The sequence below is a fragment of the Xenopus tropicalis genome, chromosome 2 (assembly GCF_000004195.4).
Source record: "Xenopus tropicalis strain Nigerian chromosome 2, UCB_Xtro_10.0, whole genome shotgun sequence".
Classification (NCBI taxonomy): domain Eukaryota; kingdom Metazoa; phylum Chordata; class Amphibia; order Anura; family Pipidae; genus Xenopus; species Xenopus tropicalis.
Genome location: NC_030678.2, coordinates 7,482,553 through 7,504,310, shown reverse-complemented (window position 1 = coordinate 7,504,310; position 21,758 = coordinate 7,482,553). Strand labels below are relative to the sequence as shown.

Below are 21,758 nucleotides of genomic sequence, written 5' to 3'. Positions count from 1 at the left end.
GCCCTGAAATTGGGCAGATATCGATCGGGCAGGTTTGAAAATTCAGTCGGATCCAGGACCGCATCGGCTCGTTGATGCGGTCCCCGAACCAACTGCCCCATTGCCTCCAATATAATTTGATCGTTTGGCCCCAGGGCCAAACGACTAAATTATAGTCTACACGCTCCCCGATATCACCCACCCGTAGGTGGGGATATCGGGTGAAGATTCGCTCGCTTGGCAATCTCACCAAGCGAGGGAATCTTACATGTATGGGGACCTTTAGGGCTCTGGCACACGGGGAGATTAGTCACCCGCGACAAATCTCCCTGTTCGCGGGCGACTAATCTCCCCGAGTTGCCATCCCACTGGCGAACATGTAAGTCGCCGGTGGGATGGCACACGCGGCGGCACGATTTCGGCAAATTGCCGAAAATGCCTCGCGAGGCAACTTCGGCGATATGCCGAAATTACATGCGCAGCGTGTACTATCCCACCGGTGACTTACATGTTCGCCGGTGGGATGGCAATCTGGGGAGATTAGTCGCCCACGCACAGGGAGTTTTGTCACGGGCGACTTATCTCCCCGTGTGCCAGAGCCCTAACAATGGTCATTAATGGATGCTGCTGATAGGGCTGAGATTATAGAAGAGATGATGAGAGTAGAATTAAATGACCAGGCAATGAGGCACCAGGACCCAGCTGTGTCTGATAGCAAAGGAAAATGCCACTGAATAATACATATTCCCCTATAATTAGCACGGTCTAATTTGCTGATTATTCTATCATCCATTGATGGCTGCCATACTGAATAAATCTCTGGTCTCATCAGTTCCGACACCAATACACTGTGGTTAAGCCAGCAAACATGTCCAGCAAGAGTTGGACCTTCCAGAAATATCTGACATTATATGTAGCAGCCAGTTGCAGTGTTACCTGGCAGGGGCAACAGTCAAGCCAGGGGCAAATCAAGACCAGGAAGGGCCCAATGTAAGATAAGGGGAAACGGTGGTACCCTAAAACAAATGTGCCCTAGAGCCACTGCAATGTACATAGTTGTAGCAAAACTAACCTCCATATGTAGTAAAACGCACTAACTTTGCCCAGGAGCAGGAACTATAGCAACCAATACAATGTTTGCTTTTAGATAGATGACCACTAAATGCTACTTGTTGATTGGTTGCTATGGGATACAGCACTTGTATACAGTTATTACATAACCCCAAGTTTAACTGGTTACTGGAGCTATTCTGTGAAAATAATGACCCAACATATCTTCTGGTTTTACTATGATTATCAGAATGTAACAATTGGATTATTTCATAAAGCCAAGTGCTGGTACAAGACATGATCCCCTTTTAGGGTAAGTGCTCGGCCGTTCTGTAAGGCTGCTAGACAGCTCGTCCCTATAAGAAAACACCTACAAATGTTATATTCCGCAGTTCTGACTAATCCGTTCAGATAAATACTTCATGGCCGCGGGAGCACCAGTGTAGTCTGCACCCTATATATACACACAGCTGTCAACCCTACCGAACTGTGTATTTTAGAGCAGCTGCACGATTTCAGACAAAACGGTTGTTAACCCCACACCTGCCTGGCACAGATCCTCCAAACCACTAACTGTTGTATAGAGGGTCTGGGGTAGAGAATATACAGAGTATATATATATATATATATATATATATATATATATATATTATATATATATATATATATATATATATATTCACATACATACATTCACCGGAACTTCTCAAGAAAAGTTTTTTATTTACAAAAATTCCAATGCACAATATAAATAGTAGCAGGTACACCAGGTCCCATAGCTATATATGGGTTTTTTTGTTTTTTGCAGGATATTGACCAATGAAGCGCTGCTCATTCAGCTGAGTGACGGAGGAGAAATGTAGTGTAGTACATATGGCTGCTCAGTTGTTAATCGGGGTATTGGAGTTCAGGCTAAAGAGACACTGAGAAGATTAACAGGGATTGTGGGGGTAACACGGGGTATCTAACTCAAACTGCCCAATAACAGCCATTGAGCACTTTATAAATAATAGGCTAATGCCATACAAGGCTGATTCTGGGCCTTTGGTTAGACGCAGGCTAAGAAGCAGCAGATTTGCTGTCTGCACTGAGCTGTGTGGCTGTTGCCATAGTCGTACTGTATTATGCAGTTGCCTTAAGGGTGCTGTCACATGGGGCGGGTTCTTGGCCTGCGTTTATCCACCCCTAGACTTCAAAAAGCTTATTGATGTGTCCGCATCCCTAGCTATTGCATTACCCAGGGTGCAGGCACATCAATAAGAATTTTGGAGCCTAATGGCAGTTTCTTGGCCTGCATTTACCCACAGGCTAATTATCCCTGTGGCCCTGCCCAAATAACCTTTCCTTACTTTCCCCTTGTCTCTTTTAGATATTGACTTTCCTTTCTTTTATATTGACTTTCCTTATCATCATCTCTTTAGGGGGTTATCTGCCCCCCCCCCCACTTGTTTGGCATAGCTTCCCCAGGACTTTGCTCGCCTCTCAGACCCCTCTTTCTGTTTCTCTGCCGACTGCCCCAGTCCTTCATTCATTTCCTCACCGTGTCTCTTTTTCTATTTCAAATGTCAACCTGGGGACCAGCCTTCCCTGCGCCTCACTCAATCACATGACATCACGTATGCCATATTGGTTACGGGCACACTGGCCTGATAATGCCCAATCCCAGGTCCGGATTTGTGGCAAGGCCACAGCGCCTAGGGTGGCACGAGTTTAGCCACACCTGAACTTTGCTCACATACAGAGCACTGGGGACAGGACGTGCAGAAAACTTTAGCCTATCCTGTCCCCAGTGTTCACATGATCCTGCGCGAGGGGAAGGAGGTGGGCACGGCCTCTGGTGCCGTAATTATAAATCCGGCACTGCCAATACCCATTGGGGGTATTCCGAGTCAATAGTGGGTCTGACTACCAGGATGCAAGTACCCTATATAGATAGTAACATATTACATGTATGTTTGTACCGTACGTGTATATAAAGTACTAACACATATTTATAAAGCAGAATACTTACCTCAGCACTGTAAAATGGAATACAATGTGCACCCAACATACAGATAACATACAAATTCTGCCCAATACAGGAGGTAAGGCTAGTGCCCCACGGGGCGGATTCTCAACCTGAGGAAAACCGCAGACCGAGAATCAGCCCCTACGCTGGCCCCAGCCTCCAACTTGCCTGCAACGGGAAGCATTGTCTCTGCCTTGGTGCTGGTAGATGCGGCAGATATTGGATGTGAAGCTCTAATGCTTTGTTATGCAGACAAAATAGTTCTGTAAAAATATGTAAGAAAGCAATCTTGCGCAACTACTCAATTTGAGTGTTTTAGCTGCAGTGATTCTCAGCGCCCACAATGGCAAGGAATTTTCTGGCATTTTGTTCCCACAACAAAACATGAGAGCCAAAACACCACATATCATTGCCATAAAAGGAGGGAGGGTATGAGACAATGTAAGGGATAGCACAAACAGAGGGGGAAACAATGCAATAAATAAATAGTAATACACAGAAGTAACAAAAATAAATATATACAATAACAAAGATTTGGTGAATAAAAGTTACAAAAGATTAAAATATAACTTTAGTTCTTTTCATGGTCGCTTGATAAATGCAGCTTCCTTCCTTTCCCCTCTGTCCAGGAGCCAAACAACTATACTGATTCAAAACTATCATATATAAAATAAAAACACTTGACCACAAGGTCAGAACTGGCTCAGGGCCCAATCACTACAATAAGCAAGAGCCCTTGTGCCTCCTAACTGTTTGCTAACTGCCTCTGCCTTCTCTCATTCCCAATTCCCTCCTGTTTCTCCGCTCCATAATCTGTCTGATTGCTACCAGCTCTCATAAGACACACGTCCATCAAGTTCAACCATAATGCCTATATATAACCTGCCTAACTGCTAGTTGATCCAGAGGAAGGCAAAACCCCATCTGAAGCCTCTCTAACAATTCCTTCCTGACTCCAAGATGGCAATCGGACCAGTCCCTGGGGCAACTTGTACTGAGAGCTATCTCCCATAACCCTGTATTCCCTCACTTGTACTGAGAGCTATCTCCCATAACCCTGTATTCCCTCACTTGTACTGAGAGCTATCCCCCCTACCCCTGTATTCCCTCACTTGTACTGAGAGCTATCCCCCCTACCCCTGTATTCCCTCACTTGTACTGAGAGCTATCCCCCCTACCCCTGTATTCCCTCACTTGTACTGAGAGCTATCTCCCCTACCCCTGTATTCCCTCACTTGTACTGAGAGCTATCTCCCATACCCCTGTATTCCCTCACTTGTACTGAGAGCTATCTCCCATACCCCTGTATTCCCTCACTTGTACTGAGAGCTATCTCCCCTACCCCTGTATTCCCTCACTTGTACTGAGAGCTATCCCCCCTACCCCTGTATTCCCTCACTTGTACTGAGAGCTATCCCCCCTACCCCTGTATTCCCTCGCTTGTACTGAGAGCTATCTCCCCTACCCCTGTATTCCCTCACTTGTACTAAGAGCTATCTCCCCTACCCCTGTATTCCCTCACTTGTACTAAGAGCTATCTTCCATACCCCTGTATTCCCTCACTTGCTAAATACCCACCCAACCCCTTCTTGTACCTATCTAATGTATCAGCCAGTACCACTGATTCAGGGAGGGAATTCCACAACTTCACAGCTCTCACTGTAAAAATACAGAATACATGCGCAGGTTTTACCCTTATCCCACTGAAAATGTTCTAACCTATCCCATCGATTAAACGATTGATCGCCGTGGTATGAAAAGTCAGGCGAAGTTGCCTGCAGGAGGAAAAGTTACATGAAGCTATACACAGGCCTTTCCTCCAGCAATTCCCTTTATTGCAGCTGGAAAGGCTTTTTTAGTTGTCCACAGCAGCAGAGATTTATTGTGGGTGACTAATTTACCGTGGAGCATTAACCTTATCCCTCCTGATCTGACTCTCTCTCTCTACCTGCCCATGCTCATAGCACTCTCTGTCCATGCTCATAGCACTCTCTGCCCATGCTCATAGCACTCTCTGCCCATGCTCATAGCACTCTCTACCCATGCTCATAGCACTCTCTACCCATGCTCATAGCACTCTCTGCCCATGCCTCCACAGTCACACACTTTGGGCCGGTAGCAGGCATTGAGGATTCATTGCTGAGCTGCCCCTCAGGGTGCCCTAAGGGGTCTATTAGACTAGTCAGCCAAGCGCAGCTACAGGTATTCTCGATATTAATTCAGCCGTATCTGTAGAAAGACAAAGCATAAAAATATAGTATAAAATACACAAGTCAAAACACTGGGGATATTAATATATACTAAAGTGAAAGTACCAAACAGACTTGGAATTTACTTTGTATCTGGTACTATTCAACTGTAACAGTAACATGTATCAGTAACAGTGGTTAGGGGATATGGGAAATAATCACAATCACTGGGCCCCTGTTGGGCAAGGAGATAATATAACATTTGCACTGTAATAAAGTTCTGATAATTAAGAAGAACATTAGGGTTAAAGTGGCCATACACGGTAAGATTTGCTCGTTTGGCAAACATTTGTACCTATCTATTATAGCACGACTGTGCTTGTAGTTTTCTTTGTAAGGAGCCTTTATGTCTGTACCTCTAACATTGCCTGTCAGGTATCCAATGTACCAAAGAACAGTTCATACCACCTATATATATCCTGACTATATATTTATGACTAACTGGGTGTGTGAATTATTGACTTATTAACTAGCAGTTAGGCAGGTTATATATAGGCATTATGGTTGAGTGTGATGGACGTATGTCTTTTTTCAACCTAACTTACTATCTTACTATGTACTATGAGTACATAGGAGCGTGCAGCCTGCTGAACCTCTCAGTCCCTCTCTAGCTCTGTGTGTTTCAGTCATTAGTCAGTACAATGCCAACTGAATTAAATATCTTACTAACCCGAAGAGCAGAGGATTCTGGACGTACCTTACAAGGTTTGACTGAGCATCTGCAAAATGTTCTGGTTCTTCCAGTACCTGGGTCCCAGAACCTGTCTGTCGTTCTTCTTCCAGTACCTGGGTCCCAGAACCTGTCTGTCCTTCTTCTTCCAGTACCTGGGTCCCAGAACCTGTCTGTTGTTCTTCTTCCAGTACCTGGGTCCCAGAACCTGTCTGTTGTTCTTCTTCCAGTACCTGGGTCCCAGAACCTGTCTGTTGTTCTTCTTCCAGTACCTGGGTCCCAGAACCTGTCTGTTGTTCTTCTTCCAGTACCTGGGTCCCAGAACCTGTCTGTCGTTCTTCTTCCAGTACCTGCAGCCCACAACCTGTTTGTCCATCATCTTCGTCGTCATCTTCTTCCCTGTAAGACAAGTACAGCTCTTCGGTCTCCTTAAAATTTTATAATGCAGTTAATTCTGAGAGCAGAACTTGTGCAGATCTGTAGGATTATAATTCCCTGTATGTGATGGATAAATACTCTAAATAACTAATAAAAAAAAAATGAACAAACAAGAGTGTCCCATTAAACACAGGTGCTGAAACTGTTCTAGAAAGAAATGGTGCAATGTAGATAACAATCAACCTTTAAAAGGTGTGTGGTACTCAAGGGTAACTAGATCAATAGCAAATATACTGTACCTAGGAAGGAGCAGAGTATGGCGGCTGCACATGTGTGTTAGGAAACGTTGTCCCTCTGCACTATAGTCACTATAATTTTCTTTTCTTTTTTATTTTTTACTTTAAAAAATTGCCTCTTCCTCTGAGAGCTCTTTCAGTGACTGATGATCATTGTGAGACCAAAAGCTCAAAGGTTGAATTCCCTATGCAGGAGGGCCCTCCAATCAGAAACCTCCCTGCATACATTACCCTCTATCCCTCCTCTGTTGTGCTGGGGTCTGGAGGGATGGAGCAGTGACCCCCCCAGCTCAGCAAAACCCTGACTGCTCTTGTTTATTGTGTCCTGTTAGCAATCGGAATGGGAGACTTGGCTCCCAATAAGGCAAATGTTGAAGTTCGTAGATTTCATGGCTGGCATCAGGCCTGGGCTGGCAATCTGTGGATTCTAGCGAATGCCAGAGGGGCTGCTATAAGATGCCACAGACAGTCACAATTTAGTAGAATGGTGAGTGGCTGTCCGGGCCTCTGTGTCAGGGCCCATTTTGGATTCCAGTCCAGTCCAGAGGTGGGCCAAGCTGGCCGGGTCATCTCGCCCCTATGTGCACAAACACGCCAATTGGTACAGATGTCAGTGGTGGGGGTAAGAGATCCCGGACTAGGGGTAGGCAGAAGAGGTACCTGCCTAGCACCCCCTCACCATTACGCCCTAGGCAGGTACCTCTTCTGCCTACCCCACATCCAGCCCTGGGCATTGCCATGGTAAAATGTCGCCCCATGGTTTCAAGAGAAGTCTCTCCCATTACCGACTTGGTGGATATTACCGGGTGACTTGTAATGTGGTGCATTGTGAAAAGAAGCCAAACCATATAAATGGAAAGGGTGCTATGGCTGACACTAGAGATGCCAGGCAGAACGGAGCATTTGGAGAGGTACTCCATTTGCTCTCCATTTGCATTTGAATCTGGAAGCGGCTACTGATTGGCAAGGTGATCGGATTGCTTTGATTCTCTCTGTAGGATGGTGGCAAGCAAAATACCAGATGTGCCATCCACCTTAACTCTTTATCTGTCACAGCACATTAATCTGGAACTGCCATGCTGCTAATTCCATACCAGTACTGTGCATTTTCACAATTCCTGGCATGTAAAGGGTTAACCCAAATTTCATTCCACCCTAGTGGTTCCCCTGACAAGGAAAACTCATGTTGGCATGTCTCTTTTGCCTTTCCCTGCTGAGGAATTTGCCCTATAACCAGGTCCGGACTGAAGGAGGCAAACGCATATTGTTTTTTCCGTTTTAATAACTAAATATGTAAATATATATATAACTTAAGATTTACACAGTGTTAATAACTAGCATAGAAATGTATTAATATAATATCTGAACAGTTTAGGATCAGTTCTAGTTTAAAACTGAACTGTATTAACTGGGTGTGTGAATTATTCATCATTTATATGAATAAAGGGGAATGTATGAAACTATTTACTGACTGGACTAGGGAAGGGTTTGGGCCGAGTGAGTGTGAGTGCATACTCAAAGCAACTTACCTGCAAAAATGATTTCTCTGCTTCCTTATGTAGTAATACCCAGTGGCGCTAATCACTAAGGCTACAAGTAGAATTACTGTAATCCATATTCCTGTGTGACAGTTGGGAGTAGCATCTAAAAAATGAGAAATAATGGTAAAAACTTTAAGTGGTATCAGAGAAATACACAGGGTTGGGGAAAGTACATTAAGGCTCCATGTTGTGGGTGGAAGCGGGAGAGAAGGTGGTTTTCCTGCCAATATAAAAATGTCCAGCTGAGGTGCATGAATACTCACATTTCCTATTTACAGGCCAAGACCATTAATTCGAGAGGAAAGCAGGAAGTTTGGGGACAAAAGGTCTGAATGGTACATGCAGTCAGAACCATCTGTGCTGGGAGCAGCAAGGGACAGACAGCAGTCACATCACAACAGCTCTGAGCAAAGTCCCTTTGATCATTTTTAGGCCTGTACATCCCCTAACAGTGTGGATTCTTATTGCAAAGGGGATACACATAAAGCTGTTACAGCAGTTCAACTTTTAAAACTATAACATAGCAAATAATTCCCTCTGCCATTTAACATTTTATTCTTGAACCAACAAATGTATTTGTAGCTGTAATATTGGTGTGTAGGCGCCATCTCAGTGCCTTGTGCCTGAGTCTGAGCTTTCAGCCAGCGCTACACATTAGAACTGCTTTCAGCTAACCTATTGTTTCTCCTACTCCCATGTAACTGGAGGAGTCCCAATCCGGACTTGGATTCCTTACTATTGAGTGCTATTCTGATACCTACTGGAAGCTGCTATCTTGCTCCCTTCCCATTGTTCTGCTGATCGGCTGCTGGGGGTGAGGAGGGGTATCACTCCAACTTGCAGCGCAAGTGAGACTGAAGTTTATCAGAGCACAGGTCACATGGCTGTGGTACCCTGGGAAATGAAGAATATGACTAGCTCTGTGTGTTTTATAAAACACTGATTACAGTGCAGAATTCTGCTGGAGAAAAAGTTGTTTTCCAGTGTTTTCCAATGACAGTATACATATTAAATTGACTATTTACGATGCACAGAAACTCAGAGCGTGCCTTTTATTTGTGTGCAACTTCATGTAATTTTAGGTATTTTGTTGATATAGCTGACTGGGTGCAAGGGAAGACATGGGTGTCACGGGGCAGAGGGGAAATTGCAGAACAGGGCGAGTTTATTCTGCTTCTTGGATTTTGTTGGCAGGCTGAGGAAACATAATATCTGGGTGTGTGGGATCGAAACCTATAATATTTTAATACCCTGCAAAGAGGAATCCTCCCACCACATGAATGAGCAAGTCTAACATGCTGAATCTCTACCCTCATTTATACTAAACCCACAAGTTAGAAAAAAGTTAAGATCTGATCGTTTGCAACATCACCCCTAACATTGGTTTGGCTGATTTACTAAAACCTACAGTTAGTATTGATGTTGGCATATATGGTTTATATATTTGAGTGTAAAAATACGTCTGTATAGGTACATATATATATATATATAAATATATATATAAGCGCACTGGGGTTCATTTAGAGGGGTTGAACCATGTAATGTGACAGTCTTACTTTTATACTGGTTTAAAGAGGCTGCAAAATCCACAGTTTTAGGGATTCAATTTCCCATAGCAAGGTGGCTGTATCTGCTAGGGTAGCCAACTTGGAGGACATAATAGACCTGATAGTAGGGAAGCCATATTTGCTGGGGCATGATTTGGCACAATGTAGCAACCATACTGCAGGAGGCAAGTGTTTGAAACATGAAAAAGATGTTTATTTAGACTTTCAGATTCTTCAAGATGCAGATACAGACAACAGTAGAGGAGAGAGGAGTAAGTAAGCGCAGGGCTCTCAGATCTTATAATTTGCACACTTATAGAAGAAGGAAAGGTAAAAAACTAAGTAAGTCCTCTATCAAAAGAAACACAAGATTTATTATCTTCTTTTGTTTATGCATGTTCTTCAGTTTCAAACTTCCTTCTCTCTGAAAAATTATTCAGGGCACGGGCATGAGTCTGCTCCTCTCTCCCTTCTTCTGCTCCCCCTCCCACCAGAATTTGCTCCCCCTCCAAACTCTGTGCAATCTGAGCTACCAGCGGCTAGAGCTGCAGCAGGAAGCTACGGAGACCAAGCTAAAATGGCAGCTGCAATCTTAAACAAACAGAGGGAGCTTCTAGTGCTCTTTACTCAGGTATGGTAACGCTTTCTGCAGAATAAATATAGCGTTCTAGCTTGCACCAATGTGGCTAATCTATGGGCAGTAAAATGCCAAAATACAGTATACTCTTTGTTCACTTGAGTGCAATGAATAGACATGCTGTACATATTTGTGGATTTTGTTTTAATAGCAGAAATCAGAAGTTTTTCTTATTTCTTATGCTAAAAAGGACAACTGAAGCTACTCCATGTTTGCTCCTTACGAGGCAGATAATTAGATTACTAGTGTAAAACTACTTCCCTGACACAGAGAGTGGAGGCCACACACTTACCTGAGTATTTATATAAATAGACTGACTTTGAGTTTCTCCCAATGCTGTTTGTGGCCTCACAGACATACAGGCCATTATTATCCGTATTCCCTCTGGGAAAATACAGAGTGTTCCCTGTAACCTGGGCCTCATCATCAGTAATGGATCTATTCCCCCTGTTGGGAGAACAAAAAAAAAATGGTCTTGAGAAATGATATATACCTCTAATAAACCCTTTATAAATACCCAATAAACCATCTGACAAAGCCAATTAATTTTCTTTTGAAAAAAAGAAAAAGCAGTCGTAGAGTATGCATGTTTCTGGTTGAATACCTTTGAGGCTGGCAAGTGTATGGTCCTCTAATCCTGTAGGCAATTGTGAATAATAGATTGTGATGGTTTCACTTTGCTTTAAAAATGAATACTACTATCTGTAAAAATGGCTCCTTTATTGGAGCTCCCTATAGATCCTCTCAGGTCCCTGTCCCTGTTTCAAATGAGGGGTGGGCGTGTCCTAACAGTCCTTGGCAGAAGCACAGTAGGAGCAGATTAGCCAATCACAGCCCTGCAGTCACAGAAGCAAAGACAGGCGTCAGTTCACTATCAGTTCAGTCTAGCTGCTGATTGGTTCTTATCCTATAGTGCATTGTCCTGAGTGCCGCCGGCCCCCCTGCACAGCCTGGGAAAGAAGGGCAGCAGGGGACAGAAGTGGAACAGATGGGCGGGACTAGTGGGGTTTTTGCAGAGACTTTCAAAAAATCAGCCCAAAACACTACTTTTTGAAACACATTCCTTCTATATTTAGATGAGTACAATTCATTGGCACAATACTGTTCTTCACACAATATGTCTCCTTTAAAGAATAAGTAATTTATTACAGCCAGTTCAACTGCAGCTCTTTAATTGACTTCTTTATCTAATGTGAAGCTCCACCCCCTCTTGCTTTCAGAGCACTCTCTCCATCTATGATGTACCTACTGATTGATTTGAATTGGAGTAGAGGCAGTGAGCATGCCCAGTAGGCACCTCTTTCAGGTTTTCATAGTCGGAGAGGGAAGGAATGCTCAAAAAGCAAAAGGGGCAGAGCTAAATATTAGACAAGGAAGTCAGTAAAAGAGCTGCAGTTCAGCTTCTTGTAATACAGAAATTTTAGGGGATTTTAAAATAAAAGGCTTATTTATTCTTTGAGCTGGATGCACCTTGCTAAAGTTATTATGATGGGGCACAAGGCTGTTTGTTTTCTGTCCCCTTTCCCCAAGGTGACTTTATAGGTCGTGCAGACCCACCTAAGGAGCAAAAAAGGAGGCGGTGCCCAGAAGACAGAAGGTAAGTTGGGGGGGTACAGCCAGAAAAATTTACACCTCTACTGGCACCGTCATCTGTAATCTCTTACCTCCTCCACGCGTAGGTGACTGTAGGGTTGCCATCTGCCCAACACTCAATGTACGGAGGGTCGTCCTTTACTCTGCGTACTGTGACATGCACTGTCTGAGGGGCGTCTAAAGAAGAAAACAAGATCTTTTCATTGGAAACATTCATTCTGGGTTTCTGGAAAGCTATTTACAATTAAAATTAAGTGACTCTATACAAGAGGACTATCAAACAAAGAAGCCTTAGAATCCCTGGTGCAAATAACCGGCACGAACAGGAAGCTACACTGGGTGCCAAGTAGAGAAAGATCCATTTTGATACCATTGACCACATTCTTATTACAGAGTTGAGGGGCATTTTTGTCAGCACTGGGAGATGATACAAACTGATATATATGCAACATGTGACATTATAAAGCGCATTACCTACCCCCGGGGGGGGGCAAGTTCAAGAGCTCTAATGGGTCCTAGAACCCTGGGCTGTATATAATGTATACTTATTATATATAAATGACATACAAGTACTAAATGATGAGGACACAAAGAGGGTCTAAAACGGGGTCAGTTTCAGAGAATTGCCATAAGGGTTAGATAAAACCAGGAAACAATGAACTGTAATTTATTTAACTACATTATCCCTGTATGAAATAAGATGAATACATTCTCCACTTGCAGTTATAACCTTTAAATAATCTCCATTCTTCACAGGCTGACGGGTTCCAGACTCTCTTATCTTCACCCCAACTCTCCTACTGTGTTATAGTCTCAAGGGACAAGGGAATGTTAATGAATTAATATGCTAAAGTGTCTGGGAAAAGTAAGTAGAATGTTAGTTGTTTCCCCCAGGCCTGCATATTCTTTCTTAAAAGAAGCACTTGCCTTATTGCCCAGGGTATGTCTTGACTTCAACTAGGATATACATAAGCTTGTGATCTGCGATATGAATGCTATCTAGAAGGAATAACTTACTTTTTTTTTTTATTTTAACAGAGAAATAATTTACAACTATGGCATTATTATTCCCCTGTACTAAGCACAATTCAGCAGGAACAGCCCCCTAAGTTTGCTCATAGCCTGTACAGAGAGATACCATAAAACTATGGCACATAGGGATTCCCCTGTACTAAGCACAATTCAGCAGGAACAGCCCCCTAAGTTTGCTCATAGCCTGTACAGAGAGATACCATAAAACTATGGCAGCATAGGGCTTCCCCTGTACTAAGCACAATTCAGCAGGAACAGCCCCCTAAGTTTGCTCATAGCCTGTACAGAGAGATACCATAAAACTATGGCACATAGGGATTCCCCTGTACTAAGCACAATTCAGCAGGAACAGCCCCCTAAGTTTGCTCATAGCCTGTACAGAGAGATACCATGAAACTATGGCACATAGGGATTCCCCTGTACTAAGCACAATTCAGCAGGAACAGCCCCCTAAGTTTGCCCATAGCCTGTACAGAGAGATACCATAAAACTATGGCACATAGGGATTCCCCTGTACTAAGCACAATTCAGCAGGAACAGCCCCCTAAGTTTGCTCATAGCCTGTACAGAGAGATACCATAAAAATATGGCACATAGGGATTCCCCTGTACTAAGCACAATTCAGCAGGAACAGCCCCCTAAGTTTGCTCATAGCCTGTACAGAGAGATACCATAAAACTATGGCACATAGGGATTCCCCTGTACTAAGCACAATTCAGCAGGAACAGCCCCCTAAGTTTGCTCATAGCCTGTACAGAGAGATACCATAAAACTATGGCACATAGGGATTCCCCTGTACTAAGCACAATTCAGCAGGAACAGCCCCCTAAGTTTGCTCATAGCCTGTACAGAGAGATACCATAAAACTATGGCACATAGGGATTCCCCTGTACTAAGCACAATTAAGCGGGTAAATCAAAACTTGACCATTCACCAAGAAATGTTTATTCGTTGTTGGTTCATATTTCTCAGAAAAGAGGAAAGTGTGGTACAGCTGAGTGGTTTTCATTGTGTATAAGTGCTAGATTAGATTTCCCAGTAATTGCTGAGCAGATATGTCTGGGGTCCCAGCAGCCATAAACCATTTCACACATGGGAGTGAAAAGAGATAACTATTTTACGGAATAGCACTTATATTCTCACTTGGGTGTCACTCGAGGGAAGTGGGCGATTTAATCATCCATAAAAACTGCACCATTAACATGTAAAAAATTCATTCCTGCACCAAGTTGGTCACATTTACCATTCATGGGGCTAATGAGCTTTTACTGCACTAATGTCTTTCCTGTGAATGTATTGCCAAATAGCATTAAAAGGACAAGGAAAAACTATTTCAAAGTGGGGGTACCAAAATGTTAGGAACCCCCGCAGTGAAATAAATCACTAAGGTTTTCAATTGCAGTCTTTTTGCTTCTATATTTGCATAGGTATAGTACCCAAAAGCTCTACTGCCACGTCCTTGAGTGCCATTGCCTTTAAGATACTTATGGGCCCAGAGCTCAGTGGTTACTTACACTGAATATTTGTAATGTTCATATGTATCAGTTTCTCATACATTTGCTCAGGCAGAGAAACCAGACAAGTTGCCTGATGCCCATTAAGCCCAGGAGAAGGCACCATCCATAGCTGGCTCCGTACCGACACCGTCCCATTAGAATGCTGTACTGGGGTTTCAGTGGAAGAGTGGGGGAGGCCGTATGTATCCCAGCTGATATTGGCTGCGGGTTTGGAGGCAAAGGCTACACATTCAGCAATAATATCCGGATTTGGCCCCGACAGCACTGGATTTAGCTGCACTTCCACCGACGGCTCCACTGAAAATGAATTAAATGAAGTTTTAGTCAGCAGGCATTTTCTGCAAATCTCCCCTCCCCTGACCCTTAATCTGTGCCCCCAAGGCATTGCTCTGGGCCCATTTGGGGCAACAGAAGTTTAGAGAAAAATATAATACCTACAGACCGAAGGGAAGTATGAAGCAACCTGACTTCCTTAGCAAGTTGTCTGTACTGGGGCCACTGGTTTTGGTCATAAAAACATTCAACCCCAGACACTCAGGTACCAAGGATGACACACACTAACATCATAATGAAGAGCTAGCAACGGCTAAAGGGAAAATTTATGAGAAAACTAGAACTTGAACACTGGGAATAAGATATCTATAAGACTGTTCTGCCCCCAAAAAGGGGTAATTATATCTTAGTTGGGATCAAGTACAGGTACTGTTTTATTATTACAGAGAAAAGGGAATCATTTAACCATTAAATAAACCCAATAGGGCTGTTCTGCCCCCAATAAGGGGTAATTATATCTTAGTTGGGATCAAGTACAGGTACTGTTTTATTATTACAGAGAAAAGGGAATCATTTAACCATTAAATAAACCCAATAGGACTGTTCTGCCACCAATAAGGGGTAATTATATCTTAGTTGGGATCAAGTACAGGTACTGTTTTATTATTACAGAGAAAAGGGAATCATTTAACCATTAAATAAACCCAATAGGACTGTTCTGCCCCCAATAAGGGGTAATTATATCTTAGTTGGGATCAAGTACAGGTACTGTTTTATTATTACAGAGAAAAGGGAATCATTTAACCATTAAATAAACCCAATAGGGCTGTTCTGCCCCAATAAGGGGTAATTATATCTTAGTTGGGATCAAGTACAGGTACTGTTTTATTATTACAGAGAAAAGGGAATCATTTAACCATGAAATAAACCCAATAGGGCTGTTCTGCCCCCAATAAGGGGTAATTATATCTTAGTTGGGATCAAGTACAGGTACTGTTTTATTATTACAGAGAAAAGGGAATAATTTAACCATGAAATAAACCCAATAGGGCTGTTCTGCCCCCAATAAGGGGTAATTATATCTTAGTTGGGATCAAGTACAGGTACTGTTTTATTATTACAGAGAAAAGGGAATCATTTAACCATGAAATAAACCCAATAGGGCTGTTCTGCCCCCAATAAGGGGTAATTATATCTTAGTTGGGATCAAGTACAGGCACTGTTTTATTACCTGTACCAGCCTGGCTAACCTCTCTTGATAACCAGTAGCTGAAAAGGGGGTTTTAAACCAAACATAAAAATCTGACATGTCCTGGAACACCCTGATACAACTTTGTATTATAATTGTATTTGCAAATATTTGTACCTTCCCCTTTGCAAGCTTGGCCCACCATATTTGTCCTGGCAGAAAAACAATGTTTCATCTATTGTCTTTCACTACCGCCCCCTCAAAATGTACTAACTGCCATCATTCCATTGTCCTATTTACATCTATAATACACTACCCCCTCATTTCCCATCAGTGCATCAAGTGTCCTTCCTCCAGCAAGATCATCATTCGTAATTCATAAACATACTTAATAATATCTAATTTTAAAAAGTAAAGTAAAAGTACAGCTGTCTGGTTACCATAGCGCTGCCCTTAAACACCCTGACATCTCGCACAGAGCATAGAGAGTGCAGCATGTTCAGGGGACGTAATTATGATTTCTTTTCATTCTGTTACTGCTCATTACAGTTCTACTAATCACTGCTGAGACAATGAGGAAAAAAAAAATAAAAGTGGAGATTTCCACACATAGTCACAAACCTCTGTCACCACCTCTGTCATGTGTCTTTTAAATGGACATACGACACAACACGACTGTCGGATGAGAAAGCTCTATCTTTCTATCTCGCTGCTCCTTACCTCTGGAATTCTATCCCTGAATCCCTCCGTAGAGAAAACTCACCCACTCTCTGCGTATCCTTGTGGCGCTTACATGTCCGTGTCCAATCCGATTAAATCTGTCCCACAAGAAAACTGCTCATGCAGTTTAGCTTTAAAGGTCGATATGGGAGGACACACGCTTTATCAACTAAAATATGAGTTAATTTCTCATTTCTTAATTGATGAAGTACTACATGAGTTATATCCAGTAGGTGTTGTCTCTTATTAAAGGGGAAGTAAAACCTCCTGGAAAAATGTTAGTTTTAGTGCCAGTGCACAGATCCTCCATCCCCAACCAGATCCGTTACACTTGCACCCACGTAACTGTGGTACATGCGTTGCCTGCTGATCAGCAACAGAAGGGACACAGCTAGGTGGTGGGCAGCACTGCTGAATAGCCCCGTACTTCTGGACATGCAATGGGGGCACAGATAAGTTGGGGCAAGTGTCAGCGATATGTTGGAGAGGGGGCTGTGTATTGGTACTAAAACTAAAAATGCCAGGACGACTTTACTTCTTCTTTAAATAAAATCATACACAATATATTAACTCAAAATGCTAATAAGCAAAAACTAGCAAAATCAGGCAGATTTCTGTTTGTGAATATGGAGACTGTATTTACGCCAGTTTTAACACCACTTTTACTCCGTAAAAATGCTTCCTCCACTTTAGTGATTTTCCCCCGATGTGCCTTTAGGAGACTGACACTCAACTTTCCTGCTCATTTTTACTGCTCACTGCGATTCCAGGGAAGCCATTTTGTCTCTACATTTGTCCTAACCCTCACCTAAATATTTCATACACCTATAATGAAAAAAGCAAATTAATTAAAAGGATCCCAGAGACACTAACTGGCAGCGTGTTAGTGATAACAGGTGGCATTCTTTTGCGAAAGGTAAGAAACACTTACCCCCTAGCTGTGAACTTATAATCTCCAATACAAGTATAGGACCTGTTATCCAGAATTCTTGGGACCTGGGGTTTTTCCGTCTACTAAAATCATATTAACTGTAATTAAACCTAATATGATTGTTTTGGCCCCAATAAGGGGTAATTATATCTTGGTTGGGATCAAGTACAGGTACTGTTTTATTATTACAGAGAAAAGGGAATCATTTAACCATTAAATAAACCCAATAGGGCTGTTCTGCCCCCAATAAGGGGCAATTATAACTTAGTTGGTATGACGTACAATGTTCTGTTTTATTATTATAGAGAAAAAGGAAATCATTTTTAAAACCTGAATAATTTGTTTATAATGAAGTCTATGGGTGAGGCCTTTCTGGAGCTTTCTGAATAATAGGTTTCCGAATACCAGATCCCATACCTGCCATAGCAAATGACAATGTTCTCAACATGATCACAGATTTAATTTTTTCCCCATTGAAGCAGGGCACTAGGCAATACAAAATTTATACCCCAGATGGATAAATGAATCTCTCCTTCCTTTGTGCCTCCGGGAAATGTGGTGAAGATACAGAGGTAGGTGCCCTGGTCGGCCAGGGTTACATTGGGAATCAGTATGGAGCCTCCCAGATCCCCGTTGCCCAGAAATTTCACTCTCTGCCCAAACGGAGTCAGGTGCATGGGTTCCTCTCCTTTGCTGTAGGTCATGAAATTCTCATTGTTGGGCGACAACTTCCTCTGCCAAGTGACTTGGGAGATAATGTCGGGGGTTTTCACTTCGCAGTATAACTTGGTGTCCGACCCCAACTTGGCATTTACCTCTCTATCGACGATCACCGAGACTGGAAAATGGAAAATTATGCATAAATTGGGCAGGAAAATGACAAGCATTGCATAATTTAACTATATAACAAAAGAAGCAGAAGCTGGAGTCTAATATATGAGCAATTCACTGGGTAAAATGGAAATGGAAAAATACATTTCATAAACTGACATATATTATTGAAACTATTTGTATATGAGAAAGAGACAGTCAAATGCTTTGTTTCCTCTGCCAGCAATTTGTGACGTACTTTATTGTATCAAATTGGTACAAGGGGAGTCTGGAGCAGGTAAACAGAGGCGCCATTGTTCCTGCACAGCCGACTCTTCGTAAAGGGGAACTCCACCCAAAAACGAAAATGTCATTCCTAATTCTTACTGGGTTTATGGTTATGTGTAACTGTCATTTCTACTGAAACCAGTTTGGCTATCTTTGCAATTCTGTCATCTGCTTTCTCATTCCACTGAACCATTGTATCAATAGTCACCTCTCCTCTGGCCAAGACTCTTTAGCGGAAGTCATTTCTCATCCATGTTTGTTAATCTGCTGGCTTCCACTACATTGTTTCAGCAGCAAAAAACAGCAGTGCAGAGATTATCAACAGTTACACATAACTATAAACCCAGTGAGAATGAGGAATGAATGGATATTGGGGAGTTGTATCAGGAGTCAGAACCAGCAGTGCAGGGAAGGGAAAGGGACAGACACAGTGACAGTTACACATAACTATAAACCCAGTGAGAATGAGGGATGAATGGGTATTGGGGAGTTGTATCAGGAGTCAGAAACAGCAGTGCAGGGAAGGGAAAGGGACAGTGACAGTTACACATAACTATAAACCCAGTGAGAATGAGGAATGAATGGATATTGGGGAGTTGTATCAGGAGTCAGAACCAGCAGTGCAGGGAAGGGAAAGGGACAGACACAGTGACAGTTACACATAACTATAAACCCAGTGAGAATGAGGAATGAATGGATATTGGGGAGTTGTATCAGGAGTCAGAACCAGCAGTGCAGGGAAGGGAAAGGGACAGACACAGTGACAGTTACACATAACTATAAACCCAGTGAGAATGAGGGATGAATGGGTATTGGGGAGTTGTATCAGGAGTCAGAACCAGCAGTGCAGGAAAGGGACAGACACAGTGACAGTTACACATAACTATAAACCCAGTGAGAATGAGGAATGAATGGATATTGGGGAGTTGTATCAGGAGTCAGAACCAGCAGTGCAGGGAAGGGAAAGGGACAGACACAGTGACAGTTACACATAGCTATAAACCCAGTGAGAATGAGGAATGAATGGATATTGGGGAGTTGTATCAGGAGTCAGAACCAGCAGTGCAGGGAAGGGAAAGGGACAGACACAGTGACAGTTACATATAACTATAAACCCAGTGAGAATGAGGGATGAATGGGTATTGGGGGAGTTGTATCAGGAGTCAGAACCAGCAGTGCAGGGAAGGGAAGGGACAGACACAGTGACAGTTACACATAACTATAAACCCAGTGAGAATGAGGAATGAATGGGTATTGGGGAGTTGTATCAGGAGTCAGAACCAGCAGTGCAGGGAAGGGAAAGGGACAGACACAGTGACAGTTACACATAACTATAAACCCAGTGAGAATGAGGGATGAATGGGTATTGGGGAGTTGTATCAGGAGTCAGAACCAGCAGTGCAGGAAAGGGACAGACTCAGTGACAGTTACACATAACTATAAACCCAGTGAGAATGAGGGATGAATGGGTATTGGGGAGTTGTATCAGGAGTCAGAACCAGCAGTGGCAGGGAAGGGAAAGGGACAGACACAGTGACAGTTACACATAACTATAAACCCAGTGAGAATGAGGAATGAATGGGTATTGGGGAGTTGTATCAGGAGTCAGAACCAGCAGTGCAGAGAAGGGAAAGGCACAGACACAGTGACAGTTACACATAACTATAAACCCAGTGAGAATGAGGAATGAATGGATATTGGGGAGTTGTATCAGGAGTCAGAACCAGCAGTGCAGGGAAGGGAAAGGGACAGACACAGTGACAGTTACACATAACTATAAACCCAGTGAGAATGAGGAATGAATGGATATTGGGGAGTTGTATCAGGAGTCAGAACCAGCAGTGCAGGGAAGGGAAAGGGACAGACACAGTGACAGTTACACATAACTATAAACCCAGTGAGAATGAGGAATGATGGATATTGGGGAGTTGTATCAGGAGTCAGAACCAGCAGTGCAGGGAAGGGAAAGGGACAGACACAGTGACAGTTACACATAACTATAAACCCAGTGAGAATGAGGAATGAATGGATATTGGGGAGTTGTATCAGGAGTCAGAACCAGCAGTGCAGGGAAGGGAAGGAGCTTAGAATTAGATTTTTTTTCATCAGACAAAAACACGTTTTGGCTGGGAGAGCAAATCAATACCATACAGGCGCCGCCATGATAACAAGGGCCTCCCCTGACGTGTAAAACCTGGGGGTCACTGGCATCACCTGACTGTGGATGTGACACAATACTGCAACTTCCGTAGGAAGATGGATGCCAGGGAGTAATAACAGTTATCAGAACAGGCCACTTACAATCCCCCCCCGCCCGCCCCATCTCACCCTGCGCATTCCCGCCGAGTGTAACCAGGAGCAGAACGATCCAACTGCGGTACCTCAGCCTCATTATCCGACACTGTCGTGTTCATTTTAGGACACCGTCTTACCAAACGCGCAAAGCCAGGCAACTGAGGCAGCGTTTCGCTATATTTGCGCGCATTAATCAGTCCAAAAGGTTTGTTCCAAAGACCGTGCTCCGTCCTCTCCCCAACAGTAATGGTACCTGCCGGCTCCCCTATTAGTTCCTGCATCACAGCGGCCTCTAGCGGGAACTGTCTGAATAACTTAGGTTTATGATGTAGCCTAGGATAGTCTGACACAGTTTGCAGTTGGTCTTTTTTGGCTATTTATTTTGAATGGGTTATTCAGTTATTTAGCTTTTTGTTGCACTCCAGTTTGGTTATCTCAGTGACTATATGGTTGCTAGGGCCTTATTTTCCCTAGCAACTAGGCACTGTCTTGAATAAAGCCGGCCATACTCCATCATTTTGTATAATTTTGGGACCCCGTGTGGGCTCTGAATTGCGCTAATTTAGGCACCCTGGCGAGGGGTCATTTAGCTAATTGAACAGGTTAGAAAATTTCAGTGAGATAACGATAAAATCTGCGCATGGATTCCTCGGGGGACCTTCAGCGCGCTTCCAGGAAGTCGCTTTTGTACGACATTTCAGGCTGAAGGTTTTAAAGACTTAACCTTGGGCGTCGAGATTAAAGGTATTTACAGA

At 43.1% G+C, this 21,758-nt stretch overlaps 1 protein-coding gene across 2 annotated transcripts; it reads right to left on the bottom strand.

Moving 5' to 3' along the window:
- Positions 1–4,629: 4,629 nt before the first annotated feature.
- nectin1l2.1 (nectin cell adhesion molecule 1 like 2 gene 1) lies at positions 4,630–21,488 on the bottom strand. Of its 2 annotated transcripts, XM_002940918.5 has the most exons (8): positions 21,037–21,477; positions 18,119–18,448; positions 14,495–14,794; positions 12,020–12,125; positions 10,648–10,802; positions 8,160–8,274; positions 5,984–6,355; positions 4,630–5,266 (listed from the first exon to the last, which is right to left on the bottom strand). In XM_002940918.5, the coding sequence occupies exons 1-8, from the start codon at positions 21,098–21,100 to the stop codon at positions 5,257–5,259; spliced, it is 1,452 nt and encodes a 483-aa protein (XP_002940964.2). In that variant the 5' UTR covers positions 21,101–21,477; the 3' UTR covers positions 4,630–5,256. The 2 variants fall into 2 exon arrangements, with proteins under 2 accessions (XP_002940964.2, XP_031752320.1); XM_031896460.1 differs by lacking the exon at positions 14,495–14,794 and having other exon boundaries at positions 21,037–21,488.
- Between the last annotated feature and the right edge of the window lie 270 nt (positions 21,489–21,758).

What these genes read in the sequence shown, in the direction of transcription:
- nectin1l2.1 (XM_002940918.5), bottom strand. Translation starts at nt 21,100, where the DNA reads ATGAGGCTGAGGTACCGCAGTTGGATCGTTCTGCTCCTGGTTACACTC. An exon ending in GTCACCTACGCGTGGAGGAG is followed by an intron (nt 10,803 to 12,019) that starts GTAAGAGATTAC and finishes TTCTCCCAACAG; the next exon opens with GGGGAATAGATCCATTACTG. An exon ending in CTATTTATATAAATACTCAG is followed by an intron (nt 8,275 to 10,647) that starts GTAAGTGTGTGG and finishes CTCATTTTTTAG; the next exon opens with ATGCTACTCCCAACTGTCAC.